The sequence below is a fragment of the Varroa jacobsoni genome, unplaced genomic scaffold, assembly GCF_002532875.2.
Source record: "Varroa jacobsoni isolate VJ856 unplaced genomic scaffold, vjacob_1.0 scaffold_1391, whole genome shotgun sequence".
In the NCBI taxonomy this organism is placed as follows: domain Eukaryota; kingdom Metazoa; phylum Arthropoda; class Arachnida; order Mesostigmata; family Varroidae; genus Varroa; species Varroa jacobsoni.
The window spans coordinates 230,289-246,722 of NW_019214293.1; the positions used below are offsets into that span (position 1 = coordinate 230,289).

The following is a 16,434-nucleotide window of genomic DNA, read 5'->3' on the forward strand; positions in this document are numbered from 1 at the left end:
GAATTTGATTACTCCGTCCAAAATACATATGTCAGCGTTAATTGTTAATAATAGGATCGCAATCAAACATGAGAACGGCTTTTTCAAGACTCCTCCTTTGTCAAAAAAATGTTTAACGAAATTAAGCTATTCTTAACTGTGCAGGGACTACACAAATTTCGCGGCCTCATTGTGATCCGGGTAAAAGCAAAAATAAGGTCTGTACAGCAAAAAGATCTCAGCCATTGCAATAAAAGTACATATGGATGCGGTCCTTAACCAGCTAGGCACAACATGAAGCTTTGTTTGTTTGTTACCTTAGTCAATACGAGAAAGCCCAATGCAAAGTTATACTTTTTAAGGCGATTTGTGTAATGCCGTGTACGCACGATTGGGCCCAGCAGAGCAGCGTCTATCTGGGGCAGGCTGATCTATGGGGGGGGTCTCCTAACCCCCCTGTTAACCCCCCTGCGCCGCTGGGTAGACTATTCCCACCAACTAATTCTCTGTCCCTCTTTCACACGTCACTCCAATAGTGCCCTTCAATTAATAGTATTACAAACTATTACAGAAAGTAGCTGGTAATGCGAGGTCATTGGGCTGAAACGATTCCGGTTAGGTTCCCCACCGGATTACATGGAGATGAAAACTTTTCCTGCCCAGGAAAAGTTTTCATCTCCCCGCCCACCGTTTCGAAAAAAACCTACGGAAAATAATACGTGTATATAATAAACATGTCCTTCCAACTAACGCTATTTACCGAGCAGGCAATTTGTTTTACAACGATATACAATGACAGACGGAGGGTCCATGCTATAGTACTTTTTTTATTTTCCTAACCTCTATTAAAGGTCGTGTCGCTACGGTAACTTAAATCGCCTTGCCTCTAGCTGAGGAGGTCAGGGGTCGCTAGTTTAAGCCCCACCCGCAACATATACTATTCGACAGACGTAATTAAATAAAGAAAGTGTATCACGCTTGATTTTTGAACTGGTCTGAGGCCACATTGCGACAATTCTATTTCGCCCGTGTCCCTTTCACTTGTGAGTATATGAATCATTTAAAATCAGTAAACCGATAGATATCCGCCGTACATCAGCACGGGTAATTATAAATTGAGCAAAAGCTTTTGAAATGTACCTGCGCGGTGTGTGTGGAGTATCCGATACATAATCCCCGTTGAATTCAGCAAAGTACTTGTGTTAATCGATCAGCGCTTTCCCCAGGATCCAAACCATGGATCTCCACGTTTTTCAGAGAGATCAAAACGCTTATTCTGTTCATTTCTTTAATAGATTAATGCATTGCATATACCTTTCATATCGTACTGTCGGCAAACTATTGACAGTTTTAATAACTAGATGGCGTTAAAGACACATATAGATAATGTAAACCATTTGGTTACCAAGGCGTAAAAATAATAGGTGCACTTTAGATGGAGCGCCTTAAAAATCAGTGAAATTTCTGCGAAAATCTGTTTTGCAACAAGGTTTCAAATGTTACCCACAAAAAAATTTCTGCTGCACACAATCACGATGCATTTAAGATATCCAGCGATACAAAAAAGTTGATGTTTTGATGCCACACGAGCCAAACAGTTCCCTCGATGTTATATCTCTCGGCGAAACTCTACGGTAACGCAACGAAGTCAAACCATTTCTGAAGCAGTTGAAAGGATAATAACGTGTGCGTAAAAAAACATAATAAGCCATAGGACCCGTGGCAAAATGCACACCGCCAACGTCAAAAATATGCGTTTGTTAGAATTGAAGAGGAATCGTGCACTACGAGCAACCGCTGCCGCCGTCTACCAAAACGATATATGTCAACCTTTACTGTCGAGAATAAATGGAGCTACACGAAGCTACTGAACGAATTCGACCGGAACTAGTGGACAAGAAATACGTCATCTTTCATCTCGACAATGGCACGTCTTTATTGAGAAATTTTAATGAGTTCGGCATATAGCCCAACAGGATATTGCACCATCAGACCGCCAGCTGTTGTCGTTACCGCAAGGCTCGTTTGATGAAGTTAATTTACTTTCGAGGCAGGGACACAAAACTCGCCTTCGACAATTTTCGGCCAGCCCAGCACAGGAAAGCACACAAGTTTTATAACGATAAGGTTATGGCATTGCCAAAAAAATCGCAAAAGGTCTTCGATTAAAATGGCGCTTATTTACGTTAGTGATAGCATTTTAAAATCTAGAAAACATTCGCTTCCGTTTTCATGAACAATCATTTTTCAATCATATCTAAGAACGTCTCAAGTTGGCTTTACTATCTGAGCTCCTGTCACTTGAGCGCGACATTAAAACAAAAGAATCCACACCTACTGTAAAACTTCGACACAACGGGTCAGTATTCGTTTACGGTTGCCGAAATACCGTTTATTTATGGTAGTCGAGTCGTAAGTACATTTGCCTTGAGCACATATTTCGTAATCGGGTCAAAGAACGCCTGAGTTCAGAGTCACCCTTTGAATCGCTCGATCAAGAACGACAAACACTGCTTCGTCTTGAAGGGAAGACTTGTGACAGCATTTGACTATGATATATTTTAGGCATTCCTAAACTGTCTAGATCGTATGACAAACCGGGTCGCTGTATATTTCCGTACCTATCGCCGCGCTTATGGGCAGTAAAGTATCGCCACATCAGTAGATGACTGTCCTCGTGATGGGCCGGTGATAACGTGTGTGGCTGTTAAACTTCAAGATACATCAAGTTGTCTAGCTTTGAAGCTAGGCGCGGATACGCTTTGCTTTGTGTCGGAAGCGGCCAGTAGCCACCTCGAGTAATGCTTAACTGTGTTACCAGATGGAAAACTCTCAACGTCTATTTTAGGCATTCTACTGAACACAACATGTGACAACATATAACCGAGAGTACTTTGGGTTTTATATGCGGTGCATAAATGCAAAGAAACAGAGGTGCCTTCCTGATTGTCTGTTTGTACAGGCATTCTTTGTATCGAACTTGCGCTTTGCCTAAAATTAGGACTTAGATCGCGCAACGTACGGAGCATGAACGAAGGAAAACTTGATGGGCTACGATATGCATTGCTTTTGTTGTTGATCATCATTTTCTGATAAAATAAAATCGGCCGCCGTCAGCGCATATCATTATTCGGGGTCTTTCTGAACTGACTGATTAACGTTAGAAGCATCTAGACATGCTATTAATTCAATATAATGAAGAACAGAATTTTGATGAGGGAACAATAGGCCACAGCATTGGGACTCGAAGTGTCTAGTGTGTACCCTGATGATTTATTTAATTAAACCTAGTAAAGCTGTAAGCTTAAGGCTAACTTTGGTCATGTTTTATCATGATCGTCCTTTATAAGTCCCCGAATTCGTGAAGTGCATAAGCGAGCTGGATCGTCTAACCCGGCTGATGTGTCGCCATGCGGATATAAACCGGATCTTAGTTATTAAGTGCACTGTAGTAATATCGTGCATCAGTATTTCTGTTAGCTCTAATACTGCAATGCAACATCATATGAAAAAAAACAGCTTCAGAACGCTTACCGTAACTACTGACCTATTGTTTTTGTCGACGAATGTACATTGCAAACCATCTATCGATACCCAAACATAGAAGTTAGGATTCAAGATACTTTCCACTACGCTTGATTAGAGCTAAAATATCCTCATTTATAGGCTAAGTACTAAAGATTGTCATGCGAACATGAAACTTCAGCTTTAATTAAGCGCAGTTTAAATGACGCGTTTTGACTCTAGCTCATATATGTGTGTTATGACCATTGCAAAACAATACGCAGTTATTCATCTGTTATATCATTACTAATATACTGAGATGTCCACCAAGTAATCGCAACTTTTTAAACATTATTTTTCTACGGAGTAGTTCAAAACCGTCGTTGATGTCCGTGCAACCTTGGCATTTCTAAATAGGTCAATGTAAAGGTCGCTACCGAGGTCCTGTTTGCAATGCATTTCAGAATGGGGTTTTTTCAGATGGTCTTCTCTCATCGGCACCATTGATGACATCACGCGCAGTTCTGGCCTTATGTTCTGACTACCTGGACAGCCAATTTAATTCGATTGCAGAAACTAAATCCTCGAAAAGCGCCCTCTCGGCCAGGAAAAGATCACGCCATTGTCTCAGCAATGAACTTCGCTGTCAGTGACAAGACTTTGGAGGTCGAGCAGCATAACTCTGAAGGCTAGTAAAGCCAAGAAGATTACCGAGAGAGAAAGTGAACTAAAAAGTTGTCTCCTGCACTCTTTTCCCCTAATTACTCTTTCAATGTTCCCTTGTCTTAGAGGTAATAGACTGAGGTTTACCGATGATGGGAACGAACGCGGAGAGGGCGAATAGAGTCAAGGAAAAAGGAGATCAGCTGGGCTCCTTACTAGAAATAATCTATACTATTGCCGTAGGCTGTAAAGACTGTTGGGGCTGGGGGACCAACTGTTCTAGCTGACAGTCAAATCTTAGCGTGCTACCTGACGTTTGGAGCCTTCTTGGTAAAAGAAGAACTAATTACAGGAAAAAAGCAGGTTAATAGAAGATCCATTCAGAGCGACAATATTAACAGACATGCTTACAAAGCTCAGGGTACGGGCCAGTATCGTTGTCCAAATTATCCACCATCTGATTGGCAAACGTATGCAAAGGAAAAGGAGCGACGTTACAAAAGAGACCAAACCAAAACATAGAAGGGCAGAGTAAAATATAATGCTAGATATGTAATTGAGGTAATTCAAGAAATTTTGTCCACGCCAGTTTTTGGAATAGTATTTAACTTGAATGGATAACATTAAGTTACGTTACTTCAAAATTGTCACCGCAGCGAGGCCAAGCGTAAACGTAAGCGGAAAATCTTCTATAAAATAATGAAAACAAGAAATAATTTATTTTTCATACACATTCATATGTACCCAAAATATCAAACGAAATCGTACTGTATGTACCAGCCTGAAACAGCTGAAACAAAAAACTAGCATAACAATTATCCTTGGCAGCGTCTCCTTCATCGTTTGGTAAAGCTCAATTCGGAACTTTTATTTATTTTGCAAAAACAGACAAAGCTATTTTCCCACGAGAAGCCGCTATATCCTTATATTGTCATTATATTAAGACCACTATAACTCCTTGCAAGATAACGACATGCTCAAAAAGGAATATATATATATATATATTCCTTTTTTCCTTTTGCCACTACCCGTTTACGCCACTGATAATTGTTTTGCTAAGCTTTTGCAATTTCCTACCGTCCCAAGTCAAATTTATTTGTTCCAATCATGCACCCATAAATTTACATAGCAAATTGAGTCGAGTATAATTCTAAATATATTTTCATACAGCTGTGACTTATACAAGAGTTTTAACGCTTCTAACCATAAAGCTAGTGTCAAGAATTTCAATAGTACCATAGCGTCCATAATTACCCTCTACAACAAACTACTATACAGACCTTTTGTTAAGTCATATAAGCTCTATCGGTAATATATTTCGAAGAACTTAACAAAGTCCATGATTTACACAAAACAGCGTACAGGGGATCGTTTGCGGGATATTTTGAAACGCCTGTAGACAGTCAAACATATAAGCTCCAACCGCTTGCTATTACTATTAAGTCTTACAAAACATGTAACAGCAATGGGTCATGCTTACTTGCTTTCGTCGATAGTCAAGGCTCGTCGGCGACCATATGAATTTTTTTTGAGCGTTGACGTTCCTATTAACCGGTTAGACATACAACAGACTCAGTATTGATGCATCGACAATATCATTATCAATAATCGCCTAGCGTTTCTAATCCTGCGAGAAACGGGACAACTGTTGTAAGTGGTGCTCGGTTAAGCCAGTATTCAACGAGAAAGCGATTCTAGCTTTCTTCACATTTATGTCCCGGTTTAGGCACTGAAAAATTAATAGTGATAATCCACCTTCAATTTTACCTATTACGGAAAAGGTGCGCTTCTTATACACTTAAATGTATTTTACCTTAGGCCAAGTTTTAGCAGAGGCAGCAAAAATTAGGCCGGAACTTTCTAATGCGGTACATTATTTGCTCCTTGATTTATACATATATATCTTTATTTTATCAAGCCGCCGGATCGCCTAAAAAGTTTCCTTTCCAAGTCCACTGCGGTCCTCTGAGACAACCCTTAAGGACTTAAGCAACAGACGTAAACCTCGAAATATTTTGATAAATTTGGCCCGGCATATTTGCTCGCAGCGTTAGTAACTAACAGTCGCTCAGCTAGAGCGGGATTAATATGCATAATGTACATTTTTGTATAAGGACGGCATATTGAGTTATTTGCTGCGCATAACAACATAAAGCAAGTGTTGGCTGTTGAACTATTAGTAGTACTCCTAATATTAATTTAGCAGGTCGGAAGACCTTCCAGTCGTTGATACTCTGCTTGTCTTTCGCCGCCTAAGAGGCTCAAGGAAACCAAGTCATAGCAACTTACTCGCATCGTTAACTGTTCCATATTCACCAAGATAATACTAGGGAATACTATAAAGAAGCATCCTACGGAGCTGGAGAGCAGGGGAGGTAGTAATGGGTGGTGTCGCTAGTCTGTAACGGGCCAAGTTTGTTGATCCTTGTGAAGTGCTTGGAGCTGGGATGGCCGCACTAGCAGTAAGCGTATCGAAATATGTCTAAACCCAAAGATAAAGGGGGCCCCCGAGAAGCGATGCTAGCCCTGAATTGGTCGAGCTATGCTAAGTACAATTTCATTGGGTTTCAGATAACCCACCATATCACCTCCATTGGTCGAAGTTGCCGCCGGTGTGTAATGGTAAGCAACCTTATTTAAACGTATTCGTGCATACCGTACAGCGTATACGTGCATCGTATACTCTAGATGTGTTAGGGTAGAAGATCGTCAGTGGAAAGATTAAGCGAGTTGTGGTATAAAAAATAATAAAAACATGGGTACTTATTATTATATATATTATTATTATATATATTATACATTGGTAATTAATGCGCTTTGTATATATATATCCTAGCCTAAAACCCAGGGCGACTCTTTTTTATCTCGAGTATAATGGCCCCGGCGCTGCTAATGATACCGCACTGTCAATAGTTATCCATGACAGCGAACGGACAGACTTTGTGGGTGATATTGCCTAGCAATCACCAAATTATTATGAAGTTCCTTGACCGCTTACCGCACAAAGCTCTTTTTGCCCTCGTCCCACGCATTTGCCTTTTTCATACGGGCTTCTCTTCTTCCTCTTATAGTTCTACCTCTGGTCAAATGAATATTGTCGCTTAAACCGTTCTTCATTGCCAACATCATTCTTATTCGGGACACACCGCTTGGACAAGCTTGCGAAATCCATTGCTCGTGTGTGGGTATCAATATCACCTCTCCTAACGCTAGTCGCCAAACTACCCAAAACGATAAAGCCCAGATCCAGGCTGGGCGCTACTGGTCTTATAAACCATTGCTACTAGTTATTTCGAATTGTGAAGTTTTCGAACCCTATAGAACAGAGTGTATAATCGATCCAGGCAAAACGCAGGTAAAATAGATAGAATAGGAGTGCTGGTAATTTCTTCGCGCCTCTCGGGCAACAGCTTATGGGAACATAACCCAACGCATCAACGGAAGAATACGCTTTTCCGTCCCCATATGCGTATGTTTTCCACCAAGAACCCATCAAACAGCAGACGTCGAATCTCTCAGAATATCGAGGTTCCGTCCAGTCTGAACCAGCTCGGAGACGTATATCCGCAGAACAAGCCATAAGGGACGAGACGAACTAATCGAGCAGCCACAAGAGGAAAAATGCTCGAAAGATAAGTGCAAAATCCGAGAGATGCGAAAGAAGAGGAAAGTAAATGAACAGTAAGAAAAAAGAACCGAAAATGTCAGCGTAAGCGCGTATGCATTACTTCTTGTCTCGAAGACGTGCTTTGCAGCTGGTTCCACCGATGCTGCACAAGATCAACGCCACCATCTGGACGCTTCTTGGCTTTGGGAAAAACAAACGACGACAGCGACGAGGCTGGCATGATGAAAAAGGATCACTCTTTTATACGACGTCGTTCCATAGGGGATTAGACGCGAACATTAAGCGGAACTTGCGCTCAAAACTGCGCGGTTCTCGACGAAGATGTATCCGATTCCATCCGTTTTACCCGCCTTGCCCTTTGTGTGCACACCTTGAAACAGTGTGTTCTGTTTACAGTTCAGTTTTTCTAAGCCACCGTCGTATGCTGGTTATGACAGACCTTAGGAAAACAAAGCGAAGCCGTGTCATCGGGATGGACGAAGATATGGGGGATGTCATCAAGGCCTATACATAAACATACACAGATGGATACATGTGCGTCCGGTGTGGGCAAAGCTTGCACAGAGGGCCAACTAATTGACATACACTCAGGTGGTGTTGCACTTACAGCGTAACTGTATCTCAGATAAATATAGCAGAGCTTTTATTCCCATATTGTTCTCCCTTCCGTAGAACTTTCTTCCCCTTTTTTGAAGCAGGTAACGGAATGAAAAAAAAACAACAGTTTGATTTAATAAGGTCTTAAAGATACGCTCATTGTGATGTAGGTGACAGATTATGTGTGAGACAAATCTGAGGCTCAGGAGACGAGTTATTTCTGATAATCAAGATAACATGCATAATGAAGCTGATCGCATTTTTACTATCTTCAACTGTGATATTTCGAAGTATTTACGACCGGCAATAACATCTATAGAACTCGACTACGCCCTGAGATCGATTCCAATGACGAGGTGGTGGAACGAACTCCACTATAATCAAACTACCACCAAGCCTATGCGAGATAGTCCAGTACATGCAGATTTGTCGTTATTATCATAGGCTGCTGAGCTGACGGCGAAACATTTTCGATTAAATCACCTACTGAAGTTCAAACGCTACCTCAAATTGCACCTTGTTAAGAACTAGGACGTTATAATCGATACTACTATTCTGCTGAATTCAAATATTCCCGGTTTTGCGCCCTGTACTTAGTTTTAGAATCCCTGGACCGCATTGATGACGATTGCATTCACGTGTAGAAAGATATGACGATGAAGTTTACTCGGTTAATACAAAATGTTTGACCATTTCAATGTATAGCTTATTGTACTTTTTTTATTTACTATAATGGAGTAATTAGAAGTGATGCTTATAATGATGTTTTATACATGGCATAAACATCAGGGTTTCATCGAACACTTGTAATTCGTTGGTATAGGTCGCCGGGTTCTTCATTGATTCCGCTATCTATGACCATACGAGCTAATTGTTCGTGCAGTTTCACGTACATCAGGAACTGTGCAAATTATGCAATTATAGTAGCAAAAGCACATGACGATAGGCGCACGTTACTTGCTCGACCCTCACTCATTTGCCAACACTAAATAAGCATTACTCTGCATATCCAACATGGCTCATATATACCTACATGCACTCACACCCGTACGTACCCAACATAGCTCAAGCCCATTCAAAAGAAACCGTACGAGTTTATAGAAGCAAGCAATATATAAATATTCGATAAAATAGAATCCTATGAACAATGTGAGCTATATATCTAAAAACCAATGTAACACATAGATACTGAACTTTATTCCACTTAAAGTGAGAATGAATGTTCGAACTCAATGCAGCCTGCGGTTTGAAAAAAAAATTTGATCCGATGCTCTATTTAGAACCCCGCATTCAATACTTAATATATCTTTTAATGGAACGATCCCGTATGATTCACCTATGACTATGCTCAATAATGGAACCAGCAGCTCATCCACGTGGTAACCTGAGTGGCTGCATTTGACATTGTCCGCAACTTGCCGGCAGCGCTTAGCGACATTCTAAATGATCTCTTTTTAATATAAATAAAAGCTTATTGGTATATATATATATAAGCAGATAGGTTGTAACTATGAAACACGAAGAAACATAAAAGAATATCGATTCAGCATGTGTTACTCGTGTGCGTCAAGATCGATTCAACAAAATCGACCCTGCGTTTGTGTCGAAACTAAATTGTTTGTGCATATTTGCCTGTTTTTTCTTATCCATTTGCAGCTTACAGATAGATCCGCAGACTCTTCAAAGCATACATTCTTTATTACAATAGAACTTGATGAGCTGGCGAGTGACAGCTAGAAAAATTAGGTTACATAAAATGAGTTCTGCAGGTAGCAAACGAAAACTCTTGCCAGTATTTCACTGAATGAAAAACCCGATCCTCAGATACGCGTGAGCTCTCTACACGTTCCAAATGTTCCAAGGAAGTGAATCAAAATGATTCACCAATAGTTTCTTTTTTCCCTGTCTTAGATTTCCTACTACAGCTATTTCTTGTTCGTTAGGCCTCTATCGGATTTCAAATAGACATATACGTCGGCAGTAGAATTTTGGAACTTCCGTTTCGGGCGGACTAAAAGACAAAGCGTTGAATCGTCTCAAAGCGAAGTTAGAGGTGCATAAACACCGATCAGCGGCCTTATCAGATCGTTGGCCCAATAGACCTGATGGCTCGAGCAGTACTAACAAGAAAAGTCGACGACAAAGTCAGCTTGCCAAATTCTCAAAGCTTGTATGAAATATTCGGCGCTGTTTAACGTGACCGACCTCAACCTTTGATCTCGCGGCGGTGTTATGCGATCTGAATAGTTCCTAAATGAATTTCCCGTTCTCGTTGAAGAGCTCGCTAACGAAACTGCATCGCCGAATTCACGTCTGCGTTGGTTCGCTATACGTTACTCCCGGTTACTTGTTCATTTGTAGCGAAATCACATTTCGTATTAGACGGCTGTTTTGGACCAATTTTGGAACATCGTGCCGTAATTTACGACCTAACCCCTTAATTTTAGACATAGCATACGGATTATAATCGTATCGTGATTGTAGCTAATGGAACTGCGCTCCGAACTAGGTCATATCATGGCACCCCACGCTGATCTGCTAGTCACGCATTGTTTTCAGCGTTCATCTACAGAACATCTTGTAAAGTGACTCCACTCGCATTATGTATTTACCGATCGTGTCAACAATTAGGGCCTTTGAAAGTAGTTAGAATTTTTTGAAAAAACTCACTTTATCCACACAGGCTGTGTAGCACATGTTGTCCTTTTCAATCAGAAGCATCGCGAACAACTCTAGCCAAATTTAGCTGCGTGATTTTAACTGCAAATATAATGCATAGTGAAAGACAATGATACATCGACGACAAATCGCATCACATTTTATTATTTATAATAACATTTGATTAATCGCCTTTTTGTCCTTGCTATGTCTAACAGAAGCAGGTCGTTATTTTCCTTTTCTTAATTTACTAGTCCTAGCAAATTGCAGGATCTGTTATTTTTCTACATAGTGATATAACTATGCATGCACTAATATTCATTAGTGTTTGCGTCTATTTTCCTTACTTCTTTACACTTATTGTTCTTACTAGTTTTTAGACACCAATAGAACATCTATTTTGGTCGGTAAATATTCACAGCATATATAGAAATCTATCTAGAATCTAGCATATATAGAAAATAACTATTTAAAGGTACCATTCGTATTATAGCTGTCCTTCTAGTGTTAAATTGTTTGGTCAATAACTGCAAATATAAATAGATAAATATGAGGCACGGTATGTGTATACTTCCTTACTGTATCTCTTCATCTTCGTCACAATCTTGCATATATAAAGGCACAAGGAGTATTCAGCGAATTGGATTGGCGGTTTTGAACATTGGTCCATTGTCGTACGCCATAGCGCAGATGCCTTTTCACTAGGTTGCAATCTACACACACACACAGCCAATAGCTATACATCGATGAACACGTCCGCTTATGAAGTAGTAATCATTTTCTGTTTTATCGCCTCTCTCTTTGACAGTCTGTCTCGTTCCTTCGTACGACTTAACAACTCATTCGAGCCGTCGTCACACTATTTACCTTATCATAAGGTCCGTTCGTTCAGGCACAAAATTATGCAATAATATAGCGATATAACACTTCATCTATAAAATACATATATGTATCTAGGTGATATATATTACATACGCCATTTGTTCGCGATTTCAAAAGATCATCGTCATTGACGGGCCGCTCAAACTGAAAAATGAGCGTGTGTGTGGATGCTTGTCCCTGGCGCAAATAAGCGTAGATTGATTTTTTTCTGTCTGTCTGTATCATATGTGTTCAACGAATTATGAGCACATCAATTCACTTTCAACTGTCAACAAGTTTGGTTAACAGTCACGTCAACGAAGCTTTTCGATGGTTAGTTATTTTGCCATTCTTTATTCAACATTCAGTATCCCGGTATCTTCTTTTTCCATTTAAACATACCCTTTATTTATATTATTGTCAAGTTAATTTTCGGAAAACAATGAGAGAAGTTTACCCATGGATGTCGGATTGTTGTTGTGGTCACATCAAGATAAGTACCGAATAAATTCTAAACTTTGATTCGGTTTTCGTTCTGATGTTCATGTATGTATGAAAAATTAAAATATATAAACAGGTAATGAACACATCCGTAAAAGGATGCATAAAAAACTCGCACAGAAACGTTGCAGGTGATAAACTGATGATAGATAAATAGATGTTAGGCGCATGTTATTGTAATCATTAGCACTTGTCGTCTTCTTCAGATGTTCGTCCATCACTCGAGACTGTGCCATTGCGCCTTGTTTCGCCGACCTCTCCCTCACCCTGATCAGGTTCGTCTTCAGTGGCCCTACCTTTTACTCTTTCGAGGCAGGCACACATGAACCCCAGTAATGGCTCGCCCTTGCCGAGTTGTTCGGCGGCCTCGATCGTCTGCGGCAACGGCAAGCCCCGGGTCTCGCATAAAAATAAAGTCAGGATGACCAGAACAGCGCTAAGTAGTCCACAGATGATGATGGGGTACACCATGTTAACCTGGGCAGTGTAGACGAGCGTCGGTGATATGTACAACGAGAGGGTCCCCGCAAACCGCAAGACGGCTAGTCCACGACCTCGCAGAATTGTCGGGTAGACTTCGGCACCATATTGTAGCATGATATCATAGTGGGTCGTTATCGCTACCCGCATCAGGAGTAGCAGGGCTAATCTTGCACGAGCATACACTTCTTCGACTTCCGGTGACGTATGCAAAAAGAATAAACCGCATAGGCTTGTAATTACCGTCATTGTTGTGGACACCATCATAGGCAATTTTCGCCCAACTGCGTCCACCGAAAACATGACGAACACCAAAGCCAACAGCTCGACCATGGCGCCTAACGTATACGACAAATAAATATCCGTACCGATAAATGATGTACTAAAAATCACAGAGTGATACACAAGATAGGTGAGAAACCATGAAGCGGCCAGAAGAAGGGTGTGCTTTCGAATCGTCGGTGTGCCAACTAACTCAAGTAATGTGATTCCTTTGCCGTTATAGAACTGTTCGGCGTCCTCAACTCGCAGCTCGAGGTCGGTTGGCACCTCTTTGCCATTCCATTTTCCTACAGTGATCAGCTCATCAACCGCTTCGGCGTCCCGGTGCTTAGATAGGAGCCAGCTCGCACTTTCCGGTATGAAGTTCATAAGGAGGACCGGCAACAGAAGCGGGACAGACATAACAACATTAAAAAGACGCCAATTATGACAACCTTTAGCTACCCAGGGCACGACCATTGACGACAGGATGTATGATACTGCCCAAGAGACGATGGCCGAAGTGCGGTGTTCTGCCCCGATGTACTCGAGAGCGAGAACGTACGGGTCCTCAGATAGCGGCAGCAGGCAGAGTCCGACAAGAAAACGGAACAGCGTAAACGATACGATGTTGACATCGACCATTGAGCACAGTAGGCCAGCAGTGGCAGCTAAGCAATAGCTGCAAATGATCGAAGAACGCCGACCAAAGCGGTCGGAAACGATGCCGAAGATAATAGCACCCATGGACAAAGCAACGTAGAACAGTGTTTGAATCACGTAAATATACTTGCCACGATCACAAACGAGAAACATTTCCGTCGCGATTGTCGGGTAGAGCTCGTTGAACTCGAACGTGTATTCGTTACAGGTCGCATTTCGTAATGGCTCTTGTAAGCTGTACAGCGCCGATGTTGCATTCTCGTATTCAAATAGATGACACTGATCGTCAGCCGGTATGAAAATTCGTTTTGCCGCTTCGTACGTCAAATTCGATGCCACTATTTGGCTCCGATTCGTAGGTAACTTGCAATGAAATTTATGCGGCACCAAAATAATAAAATATTGGCAGAAGTAGACAAACGCGCAAAACATACCCGCCGGCAAAACCAGGAAGCCAAGTAGAAGCTTCTGATACAGCCCGAACGAACCAGCGCCCTGAAGCGCCAGATCAAACTCCATCTTCACCTCCTTCAGCTTCGTCGCCGTCTGCACCGTCGTTCTCGCCGACGTTGATTCAGCTGCCACTTTTGTGGCGCGCCGTCACCTGCACGGTCGCTCGAAAGGCACTACCAAATGTACGCTAGTAGATTTTACTCAAACGAGTGAGCATCAGGCCTTCCAGCTACCTAAATCTCTCACAATCACCCGCCGCTGATATTGTTGCCGTGCTCTAAAAACAAAGGTAGCTTTCCATAATAGTACGGGGATGGACGTGGACTACCATTGCCAGAGCTCGGAGTCTCGCCGCCGTCCTCATCGTCGTCGAGCAGCAACAACGTACTATTGCTATCGTCACTCCGCATCATCCTATACATCAAAGAGCGAATCGGTTTCCCTAAGTGTTGTCACGTTGAGCCAACACAAAAAAATTACGAGAGAGCGGACGACCCGTATATCTCCTCTGATTTCATTACTGCCCTCTGCGGTGATTGTGACGATCGCCAGCTAGCCAGCCAGCTAGCCAGCAAGGCGGCAGCCAGCACCCGATAGTCAAAGAACCCCACGGCTCTTGCTCTTAACCCTCACATCAGTCAACACAAACTGAACAGCTCTCTGAATCGAGTTCACGACGACGACGACGACGACAATGTCAATCCGCTGCATCTAGCTTGTCAGCCTCGTTCGTCCGACCTCGCAATTGGATTGTCGTATACCACACTCTAGAAAAATAAAATACGAAAAAGAAGAATTCATAGTTTTGTCGAGCCAGACAAACGTTCCCCTCCAATCACGACACTCGCCCGCCAAACACAGCCGTCAAACGCTTTTCTGCTATCCAGTAACAGCAGCACCATGTAAGTAATAGAGGTCCACGAACAATCCTAGCTAATTGCAGCTAATTCTTGTCAGAAATGTTTTGTTGGTTATTTCTCTTTTTAGACGACAAACGGCAGCGCGATGTTCTAAATAAATATCATCATTCGATACACTGATTTTGCCTGTCGTAAACGCGACGTCCTCTCCCGAGCGAGGTCTCGCTCGCCATGGCCCGCTACAGCTGGACGACCGAGCCAACTCTACAGATAAGTAAATACAGTCGAGGCAGCGACAAGGATTGGGAATTGCAAGTAAATTGAATGCACATACAGAATTAATTTGTTTCAGACTGTACTGGATTTACAGATATATGGGGGTACATTTTTTTTTTTAATAAAGGAGTTCCGAATTTAGAGGTTCGACCAGAGGAGGGTAATATACAAAAAAACTTGTTTCAGATTGAGTGAAAGAAAAGTAAGATTTTATATGGTTGAGCGCACGCGTCCAGCGCAGGAAACGCAACGAGCATGACACAAAAATTACTTCTACAAATACTAGAAACGACATACAACAACCGAATGAAGTCGATTGTTGGAAGTACCTTTGCACGAATCTTAGTTTGTGTTTTAGTTACTGGACGGCAAGGAAACGTTTTGTAAACGATGAAAGCTGAAAAAAAGCTAGGTAACATCGAATTTACTTAAGGTAGTCAGAAAACCAAAGCAACGAGAGGTATCATAATATCGATGCTTCTATCTAGACCGTCAAAGGGGTTGGTCAAACCAGATATAGAAAGGATTTTGAGTATCGTAAAGGCTATTGTTTCGAAAGGCTAATGCAATTCCGTATTTATTGACACGACATATTTCCAGTATTACTGGACCTCAATTAGTTCTTACCAATATTGAATAAAGAATCACGACTGTCTATTTTTATTTTTTCATCAAAAAATCGCTTTGTCTTTAATAACGTCATCTTTGCGCCCAGTTTACCCACTATTCCTCAAGGGTACGCACATAACTAATATTTGAATGTATAGGGTTGTCCGTTTTTGACATGTCCATTTCGAACAGTAATAAATGATACCAGCTCGTTGAATATGTCAAATTGCGTATCTCGTTTGCATTCGCGATTTAATCATAGCTGGATTAAAATTAGGTTGATCTATAGGAAATGAAGGGCGTTATAGGAAGTTTCTGTAATATTCAGGTCGTTTTTTGGATTCACTGAAGAGTATCTGATTGGTGAAACTGAGAACTGTTATGGAATTTTTGGTTTAATTATCCTTTTCCTATGTTTTTTTTTGGCTGATATGATCACTT

General features: G+C 41.5%; 2 protein-coding genes across 7 annotated transcripts in view; both read right to left on the minus strand.

The window, feature by feature from the left end:
• LOC111269513 (leucine-rich repeat-containing protein 42) overlaps positions 1 to 16,434 on the minus strand; it is a 42,931-nt gene that overhangs the window by 25,581 nt on the left and 916 nt on the right. For 2 of the 6 annotated variants that reach the window (XM_022849171.2, XM_022849170.2), the window contains exon 2: positions 11,042 to 11,131. The exons of the other annotated variants lie outside the window; for them this stretch is intronic. The gene's annotated coding sequence lies outside the window, so the exon portion shown is untranslated. The remainder of the gene's footprint in view (positions 1 to 11,041; positions 11,132 to 16,434) is intronic. 6 annotated transcript variants of the gene reach the window in all.
• LOC111269510 (organic cation transporter protein) lies at positions 11,168 to 16,305 on the minus strand. Its single transcript, XM_022849160.2, has one exon. It carries the CDS (start codon positions 14,312 to 14,314, stop codon positions 12,575 to 12,577), a length of 1,740 nt encoding a protein of 579 aa, XP_022704895.1. The 5' UTR covers positions 14,315 to 16,305; the 3' UTR covers positions 11,168 to 12,574.